The sequence below is a fragment of the Leopardus geoffroyi genome, chromosome A2 (assembly GCF_018350155.1).
Source record: "Leopardus geoffroyi isolate Oge1 chromosome A2, O.geoffroyi_Oge1_pat1.0, whole genome shotgun sequence".
NCBI classification, from domain to species: domain Eukaryota; kingdom Metazoa; phylum Chordata; class Mammalia; order Carnivora; family Felidae; genus Leopardus; species Leopardus geoffroyi.
This window is the reverse complement of record NC_059331.1, coordinates 26,496,143-26,520,107: the sequence shown is the minus strand read 5'-3', so window position 1 is coordinate 26,520,107 and position 23,965 is coordinate 26,496,143. Positions and strand designations below refer to the sequence as shown.

General features: G+C 47.2%; 1 protein-coding gene and 1 long non-coding RNA gene across 4 annotated transcripts in view; one reads left to right on the top strand and one right to left on the bottom strand.

Moving 5' to 3' along the window:
- The window catches only part of LOC123605805, a 114,669-nt gene that overhangs the window by 31,378 nt on the left and 59,326 nt on the right, over window positions 1-23,965 (bottom strand). The gene's annotated exons all lie outside the window — the stretch shown is intronic.
- Window positions 1-23,965, top strand: part of FAM107A (family with sequence similarity 107 member A) — a 54,277-nt gene that overhangs the window by 11,673 nt on the left and 18,639 nt on the right. The window contains exon 2 of one of the 2 annotated variants that reach the window (XM_045493395.1): window positions 18,661-18,724. In XM_045493395.1, the coding sequence (XP_045349351.1) occupies window positions 18,661-18,724 (64 nt within the window). Of the gene's footprint in view, window positions 1-18,660; window positions 18,725-20,536; window positions 20,772-23,965 lie in introns of those variants that run through there. The other variant, XM_045493397.1, reaches the window with a different exon arrangement.

Sequence of the window (23,965 nt, the reverse complement as noted above, 5' to 3'; positions counted from 1 at the left end):
CCCACAGACTGGAGGCACTGGAATTATTTTTAACCTGTGCACTACAAACATCTCTCTGTGAGTGTCGTCTGACTCACAGACAGACAGTCAGCTAAGAAGTTGGCCATGAAATGGCCATGGGCTTCCCTCTCCTCTGAATCCTGTCATTCCAGAGCCAGGTTAGTGGAAAGTTCCAGTGGCAGTTCTTCCAAGGATGTCTCATCGGTCTCAGCCAGGTTAACAGTGGAGAGAGGGAGAGACATCCTGGGGTGACTTCATGGGTCCAGTCCTGCCCACTGGCACCGTGGTCTGCGGGCACCCCTCTGCCTGCCCCCAGCCTGATGTGCTGCGGCCAGGAGCCTCCGGGCTGCCTCCCTGGGCCATAGCGCCAGCAGGAGCCGAGCCAGCTAGCTGTGTGCAGCAGGTGTGACAGGTAGACCTCAGACCAGCTGTAAGGGCTAAAGTTTCCTACCTTTGCCTCCTGCCCAGCAAAAGGCTCCACAACCCCAGAGCGAGGATTCGACAGTCATGGGAGGCTGAGCTCCTTGGGAGGGCTGGGTAGAGATGGTCTCCAGAGAGCGGGGCCTCGTCCCGGTTCCCTCCCTCCCCCATTCACAGGGAGGTAATGGCCCTGGGGCACTCAACCCTGGGGTGGGGGGCATCCTTTCATGTCAATCCCTTCTTCGTGGGTACATAGTAGTCCCCTGATACAGACATGCCACGATCTGCTTGAACAATCTTTGATTTGAGAGAATTTAAGTTCTTCTTTTATTCTTCCACGCCCTGATAGATATATTTTGGTGCACATCCTGTGTCCTTTTCCTGGGATGAATTCCACATTTAGGCGGCTGGATGGGTTTCTATGAAGTTGGGTGGAAAACTCTATGTGTACGTGAGGACAGACAGACTTTCCAGCGAGGGGGAACGTGGCCATCAGACCCTTATGGGAAGTTGTTTCCAGAGTCGAGAATCACTGCTGCAGGAAACACAGCCCACACAGTGTGACTTGTCTCCTGGATTTCTTCATTCTCACACAGAGCAGTTTGGCACCTCGGACCACAGGGTTTCCAACAACTTCATTTCAAGGAAATTATCATTTCCCATTTAGTTAATCATCACGTGGCAGGCACCATCCGAGTACTTTACACAGCACCATCTCACAACAACCCCATTGAGTTGGTGCTGCAGTTACCCCCATTTTACAGACAGGAAACAGCTCAGAGAGGTCAGGGGCCTTTCCAAGCCACACAGTAGGTCAGTGGTGAACCTAGGGATCGGACCCAGGAGGCCGCCTCAGAGCCCACCGTCTGAACCACACACTTGCCCGAACATCACCGCCCAGGGCCATGGGTGGGCCACCCAGAGCCCGGGAATCAAGCCCGGAAGCGGCAGTTCCCCCGCTTTTCTCCGTCAGGTTGTCAAGGTTCTCTGGGCTGAGCCCGTGTCAGGGTCCCGCCTATAAACACGCACTGCAGAAAATCAAGAGTGCCTGCGGGCTGAAGGAGCCATCCTGGGTGGGCAAACATCACAATCGTGGCTGGCCCTGCTAGAGCGCCGTAGCTCAGAACAGCACCATCTCTGGAGGGCAAGGCTGGCTGTCAAAATTCTGCTGATTCCAGGTTGGGAGGGGGAAGTAGAGTGGGTGAAGGGGAGCCTTTGGGCAGGAACCCCTCTTTCCTACCACCTCCTCTCACACTGGGGCTCGTGTCTGCAGCAGCCCAGCCCGAGGGCAGCATCTGGCACAAAGCAGCCAACCCCAAGTGCTGGTGGGAGGCTGGGGTTTCCTTGAACTACACCAGCCACAGCCCTGCCCACCACTCTGGTGCAAAGGAAGGTGGCCTTTGGAAATTCAGTAAGTCCCCTGGGAATAACATCAGTGAGAAAGTGATTAACACTATATTTATTGAGCACTTACTACGCCCCACATCTGTGCTAAGAGCTTCGTGTCATCCAGCTCCAGCCTCTGCCAACGCTTTGATTATCCACACTTTCCAGGTGAGAAACTGAGGCGGGGAGAAGTTAGGCAGGTGACAAAGCTCAAAGGTGTCAGAGTAGGAATCTATACGAAGGCCGTCTGACCCCGGAGCCCCCAGCCAGACCTGGGCTCCGGAGCTCCCTCTGACCCCGGAGTTCCCTCTACCCCTCAGCAAACACAGGGAACTTAAAGTTCCAAATCAGGGCGTCTGCCACCAGCAGGTGAGCACGCCAGGGGCAGAGACCAGGCTTTCCTCATCCCAACAGGCTGAGCCTCAGGGACCAGGGATCCTGCACAGGACAAATCTGGCATAAAGTCCCTGTTTGCCACCTGCCAGCTGTGTGGCCTTGGGAGAGTTAACTGAAATCTCTGAGCCTCGGTTTCCTCACCTGTGCGTGGGCACTGATGACACTCATTTACTCGGGTGGCTGTAAGCAGCAAATGGAATGATTCAGCGAGGTGCTGCCCCGATAAATGGAAGCGGTCGTCATTAATGCTCTTGTTATTTCCATCCTGCAAGTGACTCAGCTGTCTCCTCAGATTCATTACCAACCAGAGTCTCTGAGAGGGAATGGCCTCAGGCTGCCTAGACCCCACTAGGAATAGTAATGATGTAACAGTCCTATCAGCAGCTGAGACTTATTGATTGTACACTATGTGCCAGGCACCCTTTACATATCAACTAGTCAACACACAGCCCCGGGAGAGGGCAGCAGGGAGGACAGTCAGAGGTCCAGACGCCATGGCCAGGCCAGCCCTTCTGTGCACAGGCCTGCCGGAGGGCAAGGTCACAGATGTCCGCACCAGCAGGTTGCAGGCCCCACCTTGGGCCCCACATCCACGTCTGAGACCTGCAAAATGACTTTCCCGCCTCACCAACCCCTCAGGTGCTTCTGAGGGAGGACCCAGGGTTGGGGTTGTTGCCAGAGGGCTGGACAAACAGAAAGAGGAGGTAGGGGATGTTGGAGTAAAGCTGTCTGCAAGCCACCCAGGGCCAAGGACGGTGCTCAACAATGTCTGTTGACTGACGAATATTTGTTGACTGTAATATAAGTGAGGGTTCCATTTTCAGAGCACAGTGGCTCAGGTATTGTGCTCTACCAACCGTTTTTTAAATGCATGCATGGAAAGAAAGACTGGAAGGATATATACCAAAGGTTAATCCTGATTATCTTAATTAGGGAGAGACAATGGGGGATATAATGGTCATTTTTGTGTGGGGTTGTGTTGGTTGGTTTTTTTTTTTGTTTTTTGGGTTTTTTTTTTTTTTGCACTTTCTACATTGTCTACAATGAGCAAGTATTAATTTTATGCTCAGAAGAAAATACACTTTTCTGTGCATTTAGGACTCATTCAATTTTACAGAAGAAATAGAGGCCCAGAGGGGGTAAGCCATTTGCCTAAGGCCACACAGCAGAGGATAGCTGGGACAGACCTAGGTCTGCTATCCCATCCCCTGCACCCTCTGGGAACCCAAGCCTCAGGACTGGGGCATCCCCAGCCCCTGCATGGTGAGGCCTCATTTATCCTTTTTTCATCACCGTACCCTGAAAACACCTCCACCCCAATCCTGCCAGCTCCCCCAACTCCTGAGAGAGCCCCCCGAAAGAACTAGGGATCTCTGCAGATCTCAGGAAGGTGGTCAAAGGAAAGAAATACATATAAGCCCCCATTCCAGCTTCACAGAGTTGCTGCTTATTCATAAATAAAAGAATGCCCAGGCTATTTTGGGCACCTGTAATTTTCTACTTGAATAACCAGGGAAGTGGCTGCCTGCCCGCTTCTCTGCCCTGCTCATGGCGCCGGAATGGGGGAAACGTGATCTCCCCTGGCGTAATGGGATCTGGGGCCAGGTCTCACTGCTGATTTCCTTGCCTTTGCCCCGTTCCAGAAAGCCCAGGTGTCTCCCATGCCACTTCCGTGAGAGTCTGGGTAGTTAGAATCCAGGCCAGGTTTGCATGCTGTGGACTAGGTGGTTCCTTCCAGATGCAGGAGGCAAATCTCAGTTCTCCCACCTGCCAGCTGTGGGACTTTGGGCAAGTGGCTCAACCTCCCTGAGCCCCAATTTCTTCATCTGTAAATTGGGGATATTTTTATCACCTTGCAGGTTTGGTACAGGTGAGGTACCTGGCTCTTAGGTTAATTGTTGTTATTTAAGGCATGAGGAAGGAGCTGTTCTGGAAAGAGCCCTGCATAGGATTCTCAGGCTGTTGTTTGCTCTTTTGGTTGCAGGAGTCTGGAGTCAAGAGGGAAAGAAAAATAATTCATCAGTTCTTATAACTGAAAGTCTGGGAGAAATGGCTTCAGGCAAGGCTGCATCCAGGGTCTTAAATGGACCTGGTCCCTCTCTTCCTCATGGTTCCACTTTCCTCTGGTTGACCTCATTGCTGGACCAGTCCCCCTCCAGGGAAACTCCCAGCAGCTGCAGGCTTATATCATTCTTACAGCTAGAGGGGTATGAAGACTGGAGGGGGAAATAGGTACGGGGGGAGGGTGACTTGTGACAAGAAGTCATGGAAAATGAAATTGAAAGAGTAGGTTGAAATGTAGGACTGGAATGCAGACAGAAAATACTAGCCTTTACTCTGTGGTCCAAAGTTTTCTAATATGTTCCACAAGATTTTAATAGGGGTTAGATGAGCTAAAGGTTTCAGGATCAACAGACTGGGTGAAGCCCAATTAAACAGGTTTCTTTCCTACAGAGCCTCTTCATGTTCACACTTCCAGCCGTGAATCTCCAAGAGGAAAGCTGTGAGGTATAGCATTCCCTAAGGTGCAGTTCCCAATTCTACACTTTGGGAAGGGCCATGAGTCATAGGGAGCCACTGAAGTCAGTGGAGCAAGAGAATAAGACAGCAAAAGTGTTCTAGGAAGAATACAATGGAAGCCCCATAGAAGACAACTATAATCCTCCCTGTGAAAGGGGACAACAGCCAGAACAGGGGCCAGTGGCAGAAACAGGAATAAAGGTACATGGTGAGAGATGGGATATAGGAAAATAGGTGAACTGGCTCAGAAAATGCTGCTGTTTTGGTGATGGTAACTGTGAAATTTAGTTTTTATTTTATCTTTTCCACTGAAAGTACAAGGACAAAATATGGGCTCTGAAATCTAGCCAACTCTTTTTTTTTTTTAAGCTTATTTATTTATTTTGAGAGAAGCAGAGATACCATGGGTAGGGGAGGGGCAGAGAGAGAAAGAGGGAGACAGAGAGAATACAAAGCAGGCTCTGCACTGTCAGCACAGAGCCTGATGTGGGGCTCAAACTCATGAAACTGAGATCATGGCCTGAGCCGAAACCAAGAGTCAGCCGCCTAACAGACTGAGCCACCCAGGTGCCCCTAGCAAACTGTTTTCAGTAACTTGGCCTGTTTTGCTATTGGGGTAAGTTACTGCACCCTTCTGAATCTCACTTTCCTTGCTTATTAAATGATGCTAATTAGCCCTTTTTCTCAGGCTCCTAGTAAACGTTCCAAGACAAACGTAGAGAGAGAGTGTCCCGCTATGAGGTAGACTTCCCTTTCCAGCTGTAATGAAGGACCTGGTGCCAGACCAGCCCTCCCACCAAAAACAACACTTAAAAAGCAGAGGCAGCTGTCTTCAGAGAGCAGGCAGTGGACAATAGACACTGTGATTCTGAGGGAGTGGGGTTCACAAGGTGAGCCCCTCATCACCTGGGCTCTCATCCTAGGACAATCTCCCAGGCATGGCACAGGGCAGTGGAGCTTAAACAGAATGCAACAGTCCCTCTGAGCTCAGGAGGCAGGGATTCGAGTTTGGGCAACTGAGACAATAAAAAAAGAAGGAATCATAGGACTGGAGAGGAAGGAGCTGCATAGCTGCAGGGCCCCAGAAGTCTATGTGGGGGTCCCCCACACCCCACAAGTCCTTGCCCAAAGGCTGGGCTGTGCGTGCACAGCATGAAACCATCCAAGGTTTAGCAGAGACCAGCTGTTACGGGAGTGGAGAGCAAACAGATCCTGCCGGTCAAGCAGTGCTGGCAGACATTGGAGAGACCTTCACTGCAGGCTTTGAGCTGAGACACCGGAAAGGCTGTGCCCTCGCAGTGAGGACCATGCTCTAGTGTAAGGACCCCTCTAGACCTGCCCTAACAAAAGCTAAAGCCAAATCCTTCAATATCCTCAGAGGCCAGAGTTTAAAGGTGAGTCCTGCCAAGTTAGGGAGGCTTGGGAAACAGCTCGAGCTTTGCATGAATCTCCCTTAATCAAGTATAAAATGAAGGGCATGGGATTTCAAAAGGATCAGCTAGTGATTGTGTTGTCTGCTTAAACAAAACTTAACACTCTTCAAAAGGAAACAGAATCAAGAGTCTCTATAACACATCACACACACACAATATCCAGTATACCATCAAAATTTTCTAGACATGCAAAGAAACAGGAAAACATGATCTCTAGTCAAGGAAAAAACAGCCAGTAGAAATGAACCCCAAGGTGGTCTAGAGGTCAGATTTAGCAGATAAAGACCTTAAAGCACTTACTTACTCTAGGCTTTGGCATAGAGTAGATGCCCAGTTAATGCCAGCTGCTCATCTCCATTTGAGCAAAGTAATCATTTGTCCACAGAAGGCTTTGAAACCCAAGGATTAATGAAGAGAAATGCACCCTGTCCTCACATACGGAGTTCCTGCTGTCTTCACCATACAGGGTTCAGACACCGGGGGGGCTGCCTCGTGCCATAATCAGACACAAATCATGACCCTGCCACTAGCTCACAAGGTGAGCTCCTCAACTTCCTGTGCCTCAGTTTCTCCATTTGCATAATGGGGAGGGCAGGCAGGCAGGTCATCTCAAAGGGCTCTTTCTCTCCATGATTCTGAGTTTGTCTGGCCAAGGAGCTGTTTTCAGCCAGGATACACTCTGGGCTGGGGCCTGGAAAAACCAGTTAGAGAAGGAATCGGATCCACAGCTAATACCATAGAGGAAACACAGGCTGAGATGTCTCTCTCCCAGATATAATAGTGTGAGGCTATGGGCAAAGCCTGAGCTCATTTTCCAAAGGAAACTTTCTTGAGAAATGTCTCCTAGCAACCAGCTCCACCAACATACAACCTTTAAGGACCTCTGCAGAAACACAAAGGCTTTTTGTGGCTCCTTTCTTCAAAAGCCCAGGTTGGAGCTGCTTATTGGCAAAGACGCTAATGTGAGGCACGGAGAGCCAGTGGAGGGGGCCCATGGTGGGGCAGTGAAATTACCAGCAGTCTGGCTTCAGGGCTCAGAGCAAGAGCTTTGGACCGGAGTTCAAAACCAGGCTCCATCTCTTACCAACTGAATAACCTTGGGCAAGTCATTCAACCTCTCTGAGTCTGTTTCCCCATCTGTAAAATGGGGATAACAATATGTAGGTCAGTGCTCTACCCAGGTGCCCTGTAGTAGTCCAGCACACCCAGCCGCCAGGTACTGTGAGCGTTGGCAGCTAACAGCTGTACTCTTAGAACGATTGGCTGATGGAAGGTGCCTCTCCCAGAGGTATTTGGGAGCTTGAGCCCATCTGCCTGGTTATCCCTTCCCATTGTCCTACAACCAATGACCAACTAATGTAGAGGAATAAAAGGCCAGGGTTCTTGCCTCAAAGCAGGACAACGTAGTACCACGTATAGTCCAGACCTCCTCGTGGGGTCAGACTGAGACTAGACTTCAGCTGAACCCCCATCTTTGCTGAACTTACCCTGCCCCATCCTCTTCCCTCCCTTACTCCTTCACAGAGACCTCCTAGGAGAGCCCTCCCTCAATAAATCACTTGTACAAAGTCCCTATTTCAGGCTCTCCTAGGAAATCCAAAGACATGAGAGTATCTACATCTCTAATGAAAGAACACATGTGAAGTACCAGCCAATGTCTGGCATGCAGTGTGTGCCCAATAAATGGACATCATGATCCTCCTCTTCCTCATTATTATTATTGTAATTAATAATTACAATATTATTATTGGGATCAGAGAGGGATTCTAAAGTGGAGAAGAGTTGTGGACTGTCTTGGTATGAGAGGATAGTTGCACTTAGACTGGCTAACACAGTTGAGACAAATTTATCATCTTACTTTGCTGATTAATTAATATTAATAAATTAATATTAACATATAATTTTTCCTAGTATAAAAACAATACAACCTTATTGCCAAAAAATGAATAAACCCCTCAGGAAATGCAGAGAATGACAAAAATGAGTGAAGGAATGAATGAATGAATGAATGAATAAAATTTCCCACCCCTTTAGTATGATCACTGGGGACATTTTCATTCATATCCTTCTAAATATTTCCTACATAAATTCACATAATGTACATATGTAGACACATTTACACACATATCTATACATGTAAACATATATATAATTGATATGTGTAACGTATGTGTATATCTAATATGCTATCTCCATAGCATAATACTGCATATGTAATAATATACATATAACCAATTTTGTTACCAGGAAAAATGGAATTACAAATACCATTTTGTAACCTGTTTTTTTTCCACTTGATTTTCATATAGAGGTAGTGGATATCTTCCATGTTAGTAAACACAAGTCTACAGCATCAGTTCTGGCCAAAGATTGTTTTACTTTTTATGGAGATAACACTGTTTAATCAATCCCCTATCTCTAGACAGTCACCCTATTGCCAATCTTTTTACTATTATGAATAAATAATGCTGGTTAAAGTAAATCCTTGAGCACATATCCTTGTGCATATGTTCAGTTACTTCCTGAAAACACATTCCTAGAAATGGAAAAGTATAGATATTGGGATGTGCACATTTCCCTGCAGGAAGACTGTACTACCAACACTCCCGCCAGGAGTGCAGCAGTGTCCGTTTCCCCACACTAGGTATCCCAACAGTCTCCAATACTAGGTATCATTTTTTTTTTTAATTTTTGCCAATCTGATAGGTGAAAAATACTGCATTGTTGCCCCAAGTGTGCATTTCTTTGGTTTCTGGGGAGGCCAAGTGTCTTTTCTTACACTTGTGGGCTGTTTGGATTTCACCTGCTGAGAATCACCATTGTCCAATCTTTGGCAAGGCCCTTCAGGTGTCTCCTCTCCTCCCCCTGCCCCACCAGATCCACAGGCTCAGTGGCTCCCCTAGAGTGTCAGTTCAGAAGCAGCAAAGCCCTGCTTCCTATAGGATTGGTCTCACAGGAAGGCAGAGTTTTTGCCCTCAGGCTCCAGCAGCCAGCCAGAGGATGGGGGTGGGATTAGTGGGGATCCAGTTCCCTGACTTCCGGGTGCCTCCTGGCCAAGTCCCCTCTCCTGCCCTGTCCATGACCCTACACTACAGGGACCATACAAACTAGATCTACTTAAAGAAAACATTTCTCCAAAATTCAAAACCCACCCAGCAAATACATTCCAGGAGTGATTATTAGCATGGCTTAAGGAATCTTTTCAGAAGAAACTACTAGAACATTCCTTTTAAATACCAGTGCTCCTGAGAGGTTTAAAAAGAGATTTTACATATGCCAAGATCTATCATAGTTGAAAATATCCCAAGCATTGACCCAGGGATACCACCGGTAAGAATTTTCCCTCTGGTGGGTGCACTTACCCATATACAGAAAGACATGTGTAAAGTACTTATTGAAATATTGCTCACAATAGCAAAATAAATGCTAACAGCCTAAATGTCCATCAGTAAGGACCTGCAAAATAAGTTACGAACGACATTTACTGGGAAACATTGTGCAGACAGTGAAATAATGCTGTGAATCTGAATTACACGTGTGGAAAAACACCCTTGAGATATCATAAAGTGATAAAAAAGCAAGTAATGGAATAGTGCATTTCATGTGATCCCTTTTGTACTTTTCAAAAGGATAGATCAGAATTATTCTAGATGTTTATGAAAGTGGAAATAATTCCTGGATGGGCACATAAGAAACTACTTACAGTGTTTTCATCTGGGAGGGGGATTTGGGGTTAAAGTATTTGGGGATTTTTAGGTCCCACTTTATACCCATCTGCATTATTTAAATTATTAGCATGAATATGCTTTACCATTATTTTTTTATTTTTTTATCATTTATCTATTATTGAGAGACAGAGAGACAGAACATGAGCAGGGAAGGGGCAGAGAGAGGGGGAGACACAGAATCTGAAACAGCCTCCAGGTTCTGAGCTGTCAGCACAGAGCCCAACGCGGGGCTGGAACTCAAAAACCATGAGATTATGACCTGAGCCAAAGTCAGACGCTTAACCGACTGAGCCACCCAGGCGCCCCATGCTTTACCATTATATAATGAAAAACCTTACAAGTGAGCCTGTGATCAATAATTATGATAATAGCATAACTGTTAAATAGCTTATTGAATGTCACATATGTGCCAGGCACTATGTATTCATTTAATCTTAAAACTAGCCCTATTCTGATACCCATCTAATACATGAGGAAACAGAGTCTTAGGTTGAGAGGTTTGTTATGGCCACTTCTGGGTTTTTTTCTATAACTTATTTATTTTTTTATAACTTACATCCAAGTTAGTTAGCACATGGTGCAACAATGATTTCAGGAGTAGATTCTTTAAGCCCCTTACCGATTTAGCCCATCCCCCTTCCCACAACCTCTCTAGCAATCCTCTGTTCTCTATATTTAAGAGTCCCTTATGTTTTGTCCCCCTTCCTGTTTTTATATTATTTTTGCTTCCCTTATGTTCATTTGTTTTGTATCTTAAAGTCCTCATATGAGTGAAGTCATATGATATTTGTCTTTCTCTGACTAATTTCACTTAGCGTAATACCCTCCAGTTCCATCCATGTAGTTGCAAATGGCAAGATTTCATTGTTTTCCATTGTGTTACAGCCACTTCCGAGTACAAAGCTTTGGCTCTTGCTGCAGAGCATGATTCTGGTGCCTGAAAAGAGAAGTAGCTGTGTGTGGGCTTTGTGAGGACCACTAGGAGGGGGTCCCTCCCGGTGGGCTGGCTGGCTTCCCACAAGGGCAGCTGCTTGGTCATCTGCACTTACACCCTACAGTTTTTCTCCTTCTCCTGACCTGACTCTAAAGTTGCACTGTCCAACACAGGCTACTTAAATTAATGACATTTAAATAAGACTAAAATTTCGGTTCCACAGAAGCATGAACCACATTTCAAGTGCTAAATAGCCAGTTGTGGCTCATGGATACCATATCATCAGCACAGATATCAAACATTTCCATCATTTCAGAACATTCTATTGGATAGAACTGCCTTATCACAGCATTAGAGCCAGGCAGACCTGGGCTCACCCTGCTCCTCCACTTACTAACAGGATGAACTGAGCAAGTTATTTAACCTTTCTGAGCCTCTGTGTTCTCATCTGTAAAATGGGATGACAATATAGATACCTCACTGGGCTGTTGCAGGGATTACTTGTGATCATGCCTGTTGTATGGTTAGCCCAATGCCTGTCACCTAGGCAGTTTAAAGGATAACAAGGAGGGTAGGACTCTGCAGTCAGACAATTTCATGACCTTGGGCATGTCACCTCACTGCTCTGAGCCCCAGCCTCCTGGGGTATATGGCATCTATCCTGAAAGTCTGCTGTGAGCATTAAAACATATGGCTGGTACTCAGGGAGGGTCAAGTATCTTTTCCCCTTTCTTAAAGGGGTTTTCTTCTGTCAGAAAAACCATTCTCTAAGACCCAGAACTAAAATATTCCAGAAGGGATCCAGAAGGCCCATGGACCAACAAAAGAAGGTACAACCTCCAAAAAAATGATTGTGGGATGCTGTTTGTCACCTATCAGACTGGGGGAGGGAGGAAACAGTTTGAGCATTTTATTGAAGAATAACATACATACAGAAAAGTGAATCCATCATAGGTGTACCACTCAATGAATTTTGAGAAATTTAAAATATCTGTGTAGCTGCTACTGAGATCGAGAAACAGAACATCAATAGCACCCCAAAAGCCCCCTCGTGCCCCTTCTCAACCGCTATCGCCTCCCACAACAGTAACCACTAATATCATAGACTCATTTTCAGTAGACAAACTTAAAGATTCATAACACCCAGACTTAGTGAGGGTGTAGACAACCCAGTAATCTGAGACACTGACGGTGGGCGTGTGAAATGGTACAGCCATTCTGGAGGGTGATTTGGTAGCACCTGCTAAAATTTAGCATTGGCCTGGCATTTACACTTCAGTGTCTGCCCTAGAGAAACGCCCACATCCCTGCATGGAGCGGTAAACACATGGATGTTTGGAGCAGAATTGTTTGTAATGGTGATAAATTAGAAACAACTTACATGTCCAACTAAAGGGATTTGTTGGGGAAAAACAAGCAAACAAACAAACAACTGTAGGCATCACCCTGTATTATACACCGCAGTGGATCAAAATAGTCAAGAGGATCTATGTGTATTGACATAGAAATATCTAGAAGACATATGATAGAGTTTAAAAAGCAATCTGCAGGCAAATGACCAAAACAGACACACACAGCATCAACAACAAAAAAAAAAAAAACAAAAAAAAAACCAGTAATAACTCTGGGGAAGGGGTGAGATGGGGCTTGAGAAGGGGCAGTAAGGAGAAATGCTACTTTTAAACTTGTGTGCAATTAGGTTATTCCAAATGTTTAAATACATTAAGAGCTTTCAAGGATAATTAAGCAGCCCAGCCACCAAGTTCAGGCCAGGAGAGGAAGGCTTTTCTGGCGGCTGGGTAGGGGGTGCTCCTGGCCCAATGCCTTAGCTTGGGTTCCGGGAGCGGCAGAGTTCCAGGCCTCCGAGGCCTGAGGGGTTGAAATGAATGGAGCAGTGAGAAGACCCTGGAGACCGGAACCACGGAGGCTTCCTTTGATGGAAGACAGTGCCCTGGTTACCGCACTCAGCTGAGAACCCAACACCAGTGTGATGTAAGTGGACCCCTGGAAAGGAGCGAGTCCCAGGGTTTGGCCCTCTCCAAGCAGTGCCCAGCACTTTAAAGGAAGGATTGCCAGGTTTGATTCTCTTGGTCCCTGGGGATGAAGGACAAGGAGGAGGCCAGTGTTGCCTCACACAGCACAGTGACTTTGTGAGAGTGACGCACTAAGGCAGAGGCTCAGAGAGGGTCCTGTGACAACCAGTGGCCATGAGCTCAGGAGTGGGGAATGGGAGTCGGGGGCAGAAGCCAAAGGTCCATGTTAAGAACATTCCACCTTTGGGGCGCCTGGCTGGCTCAGTCGGTTAAGCTTCCAACTTCAGCTCAGGTCATGATCTCGCGGTTTGTGAGTTCGAGCCCTGCGTCAGGCTCTGTGCTGACAGCTTAGAGCCTGGAACCTGCTTCAGATTCTGTCTCCCTCTCTCTCTGTCCCTTCCCTGCTCATTCATATTCTCTCTCTCTCTCTCTCTCTCTCTCTCTCTCTCTCAAAAATAAACATTAAAAAAAATTCCACCTTTAAGAGTTAGCATGGCAGGGGTGCCTGGGTGGCTCAGTCGGTTAAGCATCCGACTCTTGATTTTGGCTCAGGTCATGATCTCAGGGTTCGTGAGTTTGAGCCCACACCAGGCTCTGCACTGACAGTGTGGAGCCTGCTTGGGATTCTCTCTTTCTCCCTCTCTCTCTCTGCCCCTCCCCTGCTTGCACTCTCTCTCTCTCACAATAAATAACTAAACATTAAAAAACATATTTCTAAAAAAGTGTGGCAGGGAGGCAGGTCCAGCTGACTCCATGCAGAAGGGTTCCTTAACCTCTCTGAGCCTCAGTTTCCTCTTCTGTACAATGAGGTGCAGGCTCTTGCCATCACACACACGCAAGCACACACACATTCAGTTTGTGAATGTGGCAAAGACCACACACTCACACTGCCTCCAGGCTAACCGCAGAACTGCCACTTGCCAGCTTTGTATCCTAGCTGCTGAAGGCCCCAGCTTCCTTCCTCATCCATAAAACAAGAGTCCCACTCTTACCGAATCTCAAAGGACTATTATGAGGCTTAAGTGAAGCCATATTGATAAAGTCTTATCACAGCATTCAGCTCTAGGACATGCTCAATAAATATTTGCAACAATTATTAAACTGTTTTTTTTTAAATAAGCACCTATCTATGTGCCAGGATATGCTAGACACTGAAGACATATTCCTGAATAAGTCACATTCCTGTTTCTCAGGGTGTTTAGAGTTTAATGGTGTGGAGTGGGGGGATAAAAAAGGATGCCTACACACACACACACACACACACACACACACACACACACCCCTGATACACTCCAGGTTACAAGGACAAATACTCTGAGGTCGTACCCTCATCTCTTCCAAAGTCAAAATTCAGGTCCATCTATGTTCATCTAAGATGCAATTTTGTTGATACCTCCTTCCGCTCCCCCATCGATCCCAAAAATTGGGCACAGAAGTGATCTCAAGGTGTTTTAAAAAAATCTATGTCGTGAAGATGTCAAAAGCACAACACAGAAACTGATACAATCACGGCTGACAGCATCTACAAGAGGTAAACATTCACCCATCTTATGACCTGCCATTCCACTGCTGGGTATTTCCCCGACAGAAACAAGCACTGTGTTTACCCCAAAAGTCATAGAAAGTTGTTCAGAGCAGCTTTATTAGTCATAGCCTAAACTGAAAACCACCCAAATGTCCATCCACAGATGAGATGTTGATACAGGCAACATTAGTGCATCTCAAGCATGCTGGTAAGTGAAAGAAGCCAGGTCCCAAAGACTAAATTTTATGATTCCATTCATATGAAGTTCTAGAATAAGAGAAATCTGCGGTGATATTGGTCAGAATTAGTGCTTACTCTGGGAAAAGGTGGGCATTGACTGAGAAGGGGAACAAGGGAGTCTTCTACAGTGCAGGGAATGTTTCATATCTCAATCTTGGAGTGGTTCTGAGGGTGAACACATATGTAACACTTTGTTGAGCCACACAATTGAAATTAGTGCATTTTATGTATGTGTGCTATACTTCAATTTATTTAAAAATGTTTGTTTATTTATTTTGAGACAGAAATCAGGAATGGGGCAGAGAGAGGGGAAGGGAGAGAGAATCCCAAGCAGTCTCTGTGCTGGCAAAGCCCAGTGCAGGGCTGGAACCCACAAACTGCGAGATCACAACCTGAGCCAATACCAAGAGTCAGACGCTTAACCGACGGGGCCATCCAGGAGTCCCTACACTTCAATTTTTAACAAACAAAGCAAGGTCACTTAAGTGTTACCTGGTGCATGTATCCTATGGGGAACACTAAGCAGGATGTGTGATGGGTCCATAGTCTCCTTGGCACTTCTCAAATAGAGGAATCAGCCTTCAGGGAAAGTAGCAAAGTGGAGAAGAGGAAACTTTGGAGGATAGGCTCATTGAACGTCCCCAGGGACCAACCCCAAAAAACTCTCTCAACAATTGAGACATGAAAAAGAAGCAGGTGGGGATAACGGAGAGGTCAGGAGAAATACAAATGCAAACACACTGAGTTTCCCCAGCCACAGTTGGGTATGTTGTTCCATACACAATAGTATTTCCTCTGGCAATCATGTATGTTGATGTTCACTAACCAAAATTATAACTAAGCCAGCATCTTCCAGTCCCTAAATTGTGTGAGCAAATGAGAACTGGCTGTATTTATGAGCACAGTCCTTGGGAAAGACTCTTAGTTACCAGTAATGCATCAGCAAAAGATCCAAGCAGCTTTTCGATTCAGCTTTGCCTTTGCAAGGGGTTGCATGCAAGTGGAGTGTTTTCTTGCTCACTGAACTCTAGTCATTGAAGGGGGAGAGGAATCTGCCTGGATCACATCGCATGTTACTGGACACGTGATGGCCTGATTTTCCAACAAGTCTTTCGTGCAAGGGAGGTTGGAGAGTGTGCAAGGGACAACTCTTTGAACTCCAGGTCTTAGAGCTTCTCCTGATAAAATCCTGGCTGTGTAAGTCTAAGGTTGCCCTTGGGCCCCAGCCCCACTTCCCAGGTCTGTAGGAAGATGTGGGAAGAAGCTCAGATCCCCTTCAAGCCCTCTGGAGCTTTCTTCCATGGATGAAGTTACTTGTTTTCTTAATCCCTTTGTTAAAAACCACGAAAGAAGCTTGGCCAAATCCCAGACACCCTCCCTTTTTTATGCCCTCCTGGGTGGCAGAGTTCAAAATGGGAGCACCCTGGGGAAATATCAGGACCCCAGCCCCTTCTGTGCACCCTGAATAATCCTTGAGCAGACAGCAGAGGACTTCTCTGGGTTCTGGTCCTGGCTTACTCTCTGGAATTGCCCACTTTCTCCTTACAGACCAGAGCTCCCTGTGTGGATGCACTCACTCATTCATTCATTCATTCATTCACTTCATTCATTCTTTCAACAAATCATTATCCCACATCCAAGCCAAGCCCAGCTCTGGAGTAGGCCCTGGGGAGACAGCTGTGAACCTGGTCTTCCCCCTTAAGTCTTGTATAGTCTGGTGGAGGAAGGGGGCTCGAACAATCATAACTCAGTGGTGAGGAGTCATATAAGTGAAGTCTGGGGTACTGGAGCACATGATCGAAGGGGGCCTCCTTGGGGAAATGGCATTTCAGCTGAGATTTAATGGATAAGCAGGAGGAACTGGGCAGAGCTGGGGAATGTGAACAGGTGGAGGCAATGGCTTGTGCAGAAGCAGGAGGTGAGAAACATCAGGGCTTTCAGGAACCCAAGCAGAATTCTCAGTGGCTGGAGTGTGATGTGTGGAGGAAGGTGGCCCCCGTTCTCCGCTGACTTTCCCTCATGTGACCACTCCTGCGTCCCTCCACTCCAGCCACCCTGGCAGCCTGCTCTTCCTTGAACCTTCTGGCACACTCCAGCCTCAGGACCCTAGCTCCAGCTGTTCCCTCCGTCTGCAACTCTCTTGCCCAAAATATCTGTCTGGCTAACTCCCCCACTTCCTTCAAGTTTGTGTTCACACCTCCCCTTCTCAATGAGACCCTCTGGGCAGCCACCTATTACCCCTACTCCCCCACTTACCACTAACCGTCTCCCCGCCTATTCTCATTTCTCTTTTCCACAGTATCCGTCACCTTGGGACATACTATCTACTTTACTTATTCATTATGCTTATTGTCTAGCTCCCCCACTAGAATGCCAGTTTCACAAGGTCAGGACCTTTGTGTGTCAGGACCTGAACCACCACAAGCCCTTGAACCTTTGAAGGAACAGATTGTTGGGATTTGAAAGGGTGGCAGGGAGGGTCTGGGTTGAGAAGGCCTTATAGGCTAGAAGAAGGTGTGTCCCGAAATGCAAAGGGAAGGCAACAACGGGTTTTCATTAGGGCAGGAGTGGAGTCTGAGTTACATTTAAAAACTTGTCCTGGAATCTGTGTGGCGAACAGCTTGAAAGAAGAGAAGCTACTGCAGGCATTCGGGCACAGGGCAGTGGTGCCTGGGGTAGGATTGGGGCATTGGAACTGGATGGATTGAAGAGATGTCAGCAGGTGGATTCATCATGCCTTGGTGATCTGAGGACTGTGCACTTGTGGGAAGACAGGGCAAAGTGGACCCCCCAGGATCCTGCCTGAGCCACAGAGCCAGAGTGGAGTCACTTGACAAGAGGGGGGACAGGGGAGGAACATGTTGGAAGTTGGAGTGATCAACAGTTCTGTTTGGGCCATGGTGAGTAGGGCCTATTAGACTTTCAAGTGGATACGTCAAGCAGCGTGTTAGCCAAAGTTTAAGCTCAGAGTGAAAGTCTGGTTTGGAAATATGCATGTGGGGATCTTCAGCTTAGAGTTGTTCTTAAAGTCATGAGAGTTTAAGGGCACCTGGGTGGCTCAGTCGGTTGAGCATCTGACTTCGACTCAGGTCATGATCTCGCAGTTTGTGAGTTCCAGCCCCACGTCAGGCTCTGTGCTGACAGCTCAGAGCCTGTAGCCTGCTTCGAATTTTGTCTCCCTCTCTCTCTGCCCCTCTCCCACTCATGCTTTGTCTCTCTCTCTCTCTCTCTCTCTCTCAAAAATAAATAAACATTAAAAAAAAAAGTCATGAGAGTTTAGAGAGAGAAGAGAAGATGTCTAAGAACTGACCTTGAGGACCAAACCCTGAAGTCTTAAGTGGCCCTTGAAGGAAGAGGTGTTTGCCAGGAAGGTAGGGAGAAGGTAGTTCAGGTAGAGGCAACAGCATAGATAAGACTTCAACATAAAAGAATATGGATCTCAGTACTCTTCAGAACTGTCAAGGTCATCAAAAACAAAGAAAGTCTGAAAAGCTATTAGAGCCAAGAGGAGCCTAAGGAGACATGACAACTCAATATAACGTGGTGACTTGGATAGGATCCTGGAACAGAAAAACGACATTAGGTAAAAACTAAGGAAATCTGAATAATGTATGGACTTCAGTTGATAATAATATATTGATATTAGCTCAATAATTGTAACACACCTGCCACCCTACATACATGTACATCGACATACATATAAGATGTTAACAGAATGATTGGATGCATGATGTAAGGAACTCTCTATACTATCTTCTCAGTTTTTTCCTAAATCTATAGCTGTTCTTCAAAAAATTAACTTTTTTAAAAGAGCATGTCTTATAAATGTCCCTCAACATGTGTGCATGTGCGTGTGTGGACACACACACATTCGCACACACACGCACACACTCCAAGGACTATAGTAATTTGTTTCTCTGGAGAGGACTTAAACCTTGATCAGTCCCTCCTGTGGAAACTCAGCAACCCTATGAATATCACTTCATTCCTCCCCTGCCAGGGAAGAGAGGGTCCTCACCTCTACCTACTTTCTTTCTGTTCACAGAAAGAATACTCTCCTCAGGCCATATTTCATCATGAAAATGAGAAGCAGAGACTAAATGGCCAAGGTAAGTCAGATCCACCTAGAATTCCTCAGGGATGCAACCAAAATTAATCCTTCTTTCTGCTCTTTAAAAGCACATTACTTCATCACAATTTTCCTGAATCCTCACCTTATTCAACAGCTGTCTTTGCTTCCCCTCCACAGCAAAGTTTTGTCATCCCCTGGGTTCCAATTCCAGCTCCATTACTAACTAGTTATGTGATTGTGGGCAAGTCACTTGAGACTTATTTTTCTTATCTCTAAAAGGAGCATAACCATACTTGATCAAAGAGTGGATTAAAGGAGACGAATAATAACTCATATATAATTTCATCCTCTAAAGAATGGATATGGAATAGTCAATAGTAAATATCTGTAATCGTGCCTGGCACTCATGGTGGTTGGTTGTGGATGAGGCATATGACCAATCTGACCAATCAGTGACGTCCCCAAAGATCAAAGTGCGTCACTTGGATCCTTGGGACCCCGGGTGGTGACAAAGGAGCAGAGAAGTACAGAAATCTCCAAGTCCCAACAGAAGCTGGGCTTGGGAAGTGGCAAAGGACCGGCCAGAGAGCACTTGGCTGGCAGCTGGTCTAGGGGGCACCAAGGCTAGAGAGGACACAGGGGCACAGGGAGACAGTACCATGTGATAGAGGCTCCGACAGCCAGCTCAAGATTCCCTGGCCCACACAGGCACAGCTTTGAACAGAGGCCATCTGGTACTCTGGACAGCTCCAGGGGTCTGTAGATTTCAGGGGCACTGGTTTTGTGGGTGGAGAACTGGATTGAGTCTTGGTTCCTCCAACTAGCTGTGTGAGCACGAGCAAGCCACCTCACTTTCCAGAGCCCCAATGTCTTCATCTCCAAACTGGAGATAATACCTACCCTTCAGTACTTTTGTGAAGAGTAAATGAGATAACAGAGGGGTAGTTAGAGCAGGGTGGCCCATGTCTGGGGTCAAAATACCTGAGTTTGTGTTCCAGCTCCACACTGTGTGATCCCAGATAAATTGCTTAACCTCTCTGAGCCTCAGTATCCTCATCTGTAAAATTGGAAGGCTAATAGACCCTAATTCACAGGGTTGTGAAGATAGAATGAAAGAGGACATGAAGCACACAATAAACAGTAGTTTTTATTTTAGAAGGAACTTAGCACAGCACCAGAGTAGATAATTAAAATTGTCAGTTTCTTATATCTTCCAAATCTCCACTTTTGGACTCCTTTGGTTGGTCCTCCCATCTCTGGCTGTTAAAGGGATTGTACAAATTGGGGAAAATCAATCTTGTGGAGCCCTACCACAACCTTCCTCCTACAGTAAAGGCCCCTGCATCTCAGTGCCACTCACCCTAGGATACTTTTTAAAAGCATATATATATATATATATATATATATATATATATATATATCAGTATATAGTGTTTGTTCTTTGCCAGCCACTGTTCTAAGATTATATGTAATACATATAATCATATACTGTAGATGTATAATCTCATATCTCACAACCTTGTGAGATAAGTACTGTGGCTATTCCCATTTTACAGGTGAGAAAACTGTGGCTCTGCGAGGGTAGGTAATTAAATGGTGGAGTCACACAGTTATAAACTGGTGGCGCTAGGACGTGATCCCAGGGTGCCACTTCAGAAACGCACACCTGCTTGTAGTGTTCCAGGAGGCCAGCGGCCAGGGAAATGGAGAAGCGTGAGTGGGAGACCAAGGCTAGAAATCAGGATATAGGCTCTCCTTGGGCCCCAGACCCTGACCCGCGCCCTGCCCACTGCGCGCGCGGGATACCTGCCCTTGCCCCAGAGCTCTGTCCCTCCCTCGGCGGCGCCTCCTCGCCGGACGCTGCGGCCGCCGTGGTAACTCGATCCGCGGCTGGGTTTGGGCCTCGGTTCGCGTCACCGGCGCGGAGACACTCCGGCCCCCGGAGTAGTATCCGCCGCTGCGCTGCGGCCCGCAGTGCCGGCACTGCAGTCGGGCGCGCGGGCGCATGGCGCAGAGGCTGGGCGAGCGGGCACGGGGCCCCACCGAGGCCACCGGGCTCTACCGGGCCGTGCTGCTCAGGTCGGGTAAGTCAGGGCAAGGCCACCCCACCTCGTGCACTCAGCGAGGACAGTCGGGCGCCCAGCCTGGCCATCCCGCCGCCGGGCACCTCCGTCCTTCTTCACTTCTCTGCCTTCCTCCCTTGTTTCATTCGTTTAAATTACTTTTGTTTTCCTTTCATTCCTTCTTTCCCTCCCACATTCTTCCCTTTGGGGACCTACGCGTAGATTCATTCCTATGTGTGAGCACGCGCGCGCGCCCGCCCAAACACACTCACTCGTTTTCCCAACTGTTTGTTTAAGTCCCGCAACGTTCCACCCCCTGGCGGGTCTCTGAAGCGCGCGAAGGGTGTGGAGGCGTGGGAGAGTGGAAAACGGGTGAGACCCGGGTAGCCCGCCGCCCCGCAGGAAGAAGCACAGAGGCATAGCCGCTGGTGACGTCCAGCGAGGTATCCCACTGGCGGGCGAAGGGCAGGGGAGAGCCAAGGGAGGGGAAGGTGAGAAAGCGGTTTTCTCTATATATGCGCGTAAAGAGAAAAACATGTAGAAGGAAACACACGGGTGGTTATTTTCAAGGATAAACGTTGGATGACAAGGCTTTGGGGTTTTTTTTTTCTCTTTCTCCTATTTGTCTTTTTACTTATTTGCAATAAGCACATACTACTTTCCTACCCAGAACGATAAGAGATTTTTGTTATTTAGGAAAATGAAGCAAACGTGGTATACGGTCACTGTAAAAATAATTTGGAAAACCAGAGATGTAGAAAAAAGAAAAGCAATGCCTGCAGTGAGCGTTCGGAGCGTTTCCTTCCAGATTTGTGCTTGGAAAGAGGTTTAGGGAAGGTGAAAATCGGGCCCGAACGTGGTCCCTGCCAGCTGGGGGTACGGGAATAGAAAGTGTCAAGGGACTCGGGCTCACGGGACAGCCACGATCGGCCATGGGCAAGGAGCACGCCCCCACCCAGTAGTCCTGCCCGCAGACCCCTGGAGCCGAAGGTGCGAGGCGAGCCGTTGGCGGGAGCTTCTGCCCTAGCCAGACGTCCGTTCTGGGACTGACTGCCCTTCTTACTCAGCCTGGCTCCGCCCCCGGGAGTTCCCCACGAGGAGCTACTGCTGGCGACACTGAAAGAACGGTTCTCTTAAGTCCAAAAGCAAGAACTGGCCAAGACTTCAGGACTAGCGGCGCCTTCCTGGGGGGAGCGTCTTAAATCTGGCTGAGCTGGGGCAGGGGGAAAGGGAGGAGCTCTGTAATGAGATGAATCTGATTGCAAATCAGAGCACTCCTCCTAAGTGTTCCCAGCCAGTTCCTGCCTTCTCACAAAGATGAGGAGGGGCTGTCTAATCTGAAGACCCTGAGTTCCCTCTAACCTGGAGCCGCAGCCATTAGCCTCATTCCAAAAGCAGCATCTTTCACTTGCAACCTATTCAGAATAGCAGGCATATCAGAGTCATTTCAGGGGCCACATGCTTGCCCAAGCCACACACAGCTACAAGCCAGGGAGGGAGCAAGGCCTTGGACTGGGGCCTCATGGAGGGAGCATTTATTTTGTGCTAAACACTGCTGGCTCATTCCGTCTTAATAAACCCTATAAGGTCACTGCTGATTGTCATCCCCATTTAACAGATGAGGAGACTGAGCCTCAAAGGGGTTAAGCAGCTTGCCCTCGGTCCTAAGAGAACTTTTCTGTCCCACTATGGGGTAGAAAACACATGCGAACCTAGTCCCATCTACGCCACAGTTTGCACACCTCCTGAGACTAGTAATAATGATAGCAAATGATGTTGGCCACTTGTTATTGCCACTCTCTTTGCCAAATGCTGTATATCTGTCATCTCATCAACTTGATTCATTTATTCCTCCAACCAATATTTACTGACCACTATTACGCACTAGCCCTATGCAAGGCACAGGGATGTACTCATAAATGCAACAGATATGTCCCTCCTCTCAGGGAGGTAAATAGTATTAACTCCTGTTTTAAACGTGAGGAAACTTAGGCTCAGAAGATATCATGACTTGTCTGAAGTCACACAGCCAATCAGGGGTGGAGCTGAGATTCAACCCCAGGGCCGTGTGCCTGTAGACGCACTACTCTGGTTGTCTCGTACAAGGAAAAGTAAGAAGTAAGAGTTGGGGTGAGGATCTAACTGGGGCATTTAATGATAGGCAAGAAGAGCTCCCCTCCTTTAGACGTCCCCAAGGATGGGATCATAGAGTCAAACCCAAGATGGTAGCCATCTTCGTTTACAGTAGCCTCAAGTTCTATGCACCAAGTAATATACACTTTTAGAACATTTTTCATCACAAATTATTTAAAATAATTTTTTAACGGTAAAGTAATACATGTTCACCATTAATATTTTGAGAAATTGAGAATAACAAAGGGGAAGTTTTATCCACAATCCCACTAACCATAAGCAGCTACTGATAACATTTGGAGATGTCTCCTTCCTATCTTTGCTATGCATAGTTTGTGCCTGTCTTACATTGTTTTATATCACTGAGGTTGTACCAACTCTAGTCTTTTTTTTTTCTTATTTTTTGATGGTTATTTATTTTTAGAGAGAGAGACAGAGACAGAGTGTGAGTGGGGGAGAGGCAGAGAAAGAGGGAGACACAGAATCTGAAGCAGGCTCCAGGCTCTGAGCTGTCAGCACAGAGCCCGATGCGGGGCTCGAACTCACAAACCATGAGATCATGACTGAAATTGGTCGCTTAACCAACTGAGCCACCCAGGCACCCCTGCCAACTCTAGTCTTCAATCCCACTTTTTTCACATGGATTAAAACCCTTTTGTTTTTATTTTTTAATGTTTATTTATTTTGGGGGGGGGGAGGAGCAGAGAGAGAGGGAGAGAGAGAATCCCAAGGAGGCTCCGTGCTGTCCGCGCAAACCCATTGTGGGACTCCATTTCATGAACTGAACCATGAGATCAGGACCTGAGCCAAAATCAAGAGTCGACACTTAACCGACTGAGCCACCCAGGCACCCAAAATCTTTTTGCTTCTAAATGGATTATCAAAGTAACAGCTACCACTTTGGAGCCCAGACTCTGTGACAGTCAGTGTGAAGGGCAGTCAGTGTGAAGGGCCTCCCATGCTGTAGCTCCTTTATTCCTCACAAGACTGTCTGCCCCATATCAGAGATGAGGAAACAAGAAGCTGAAGATCACCTGGCTGTCCAACAGTAGAGCGAGGAACAGTGTCTGTATAGACACCAC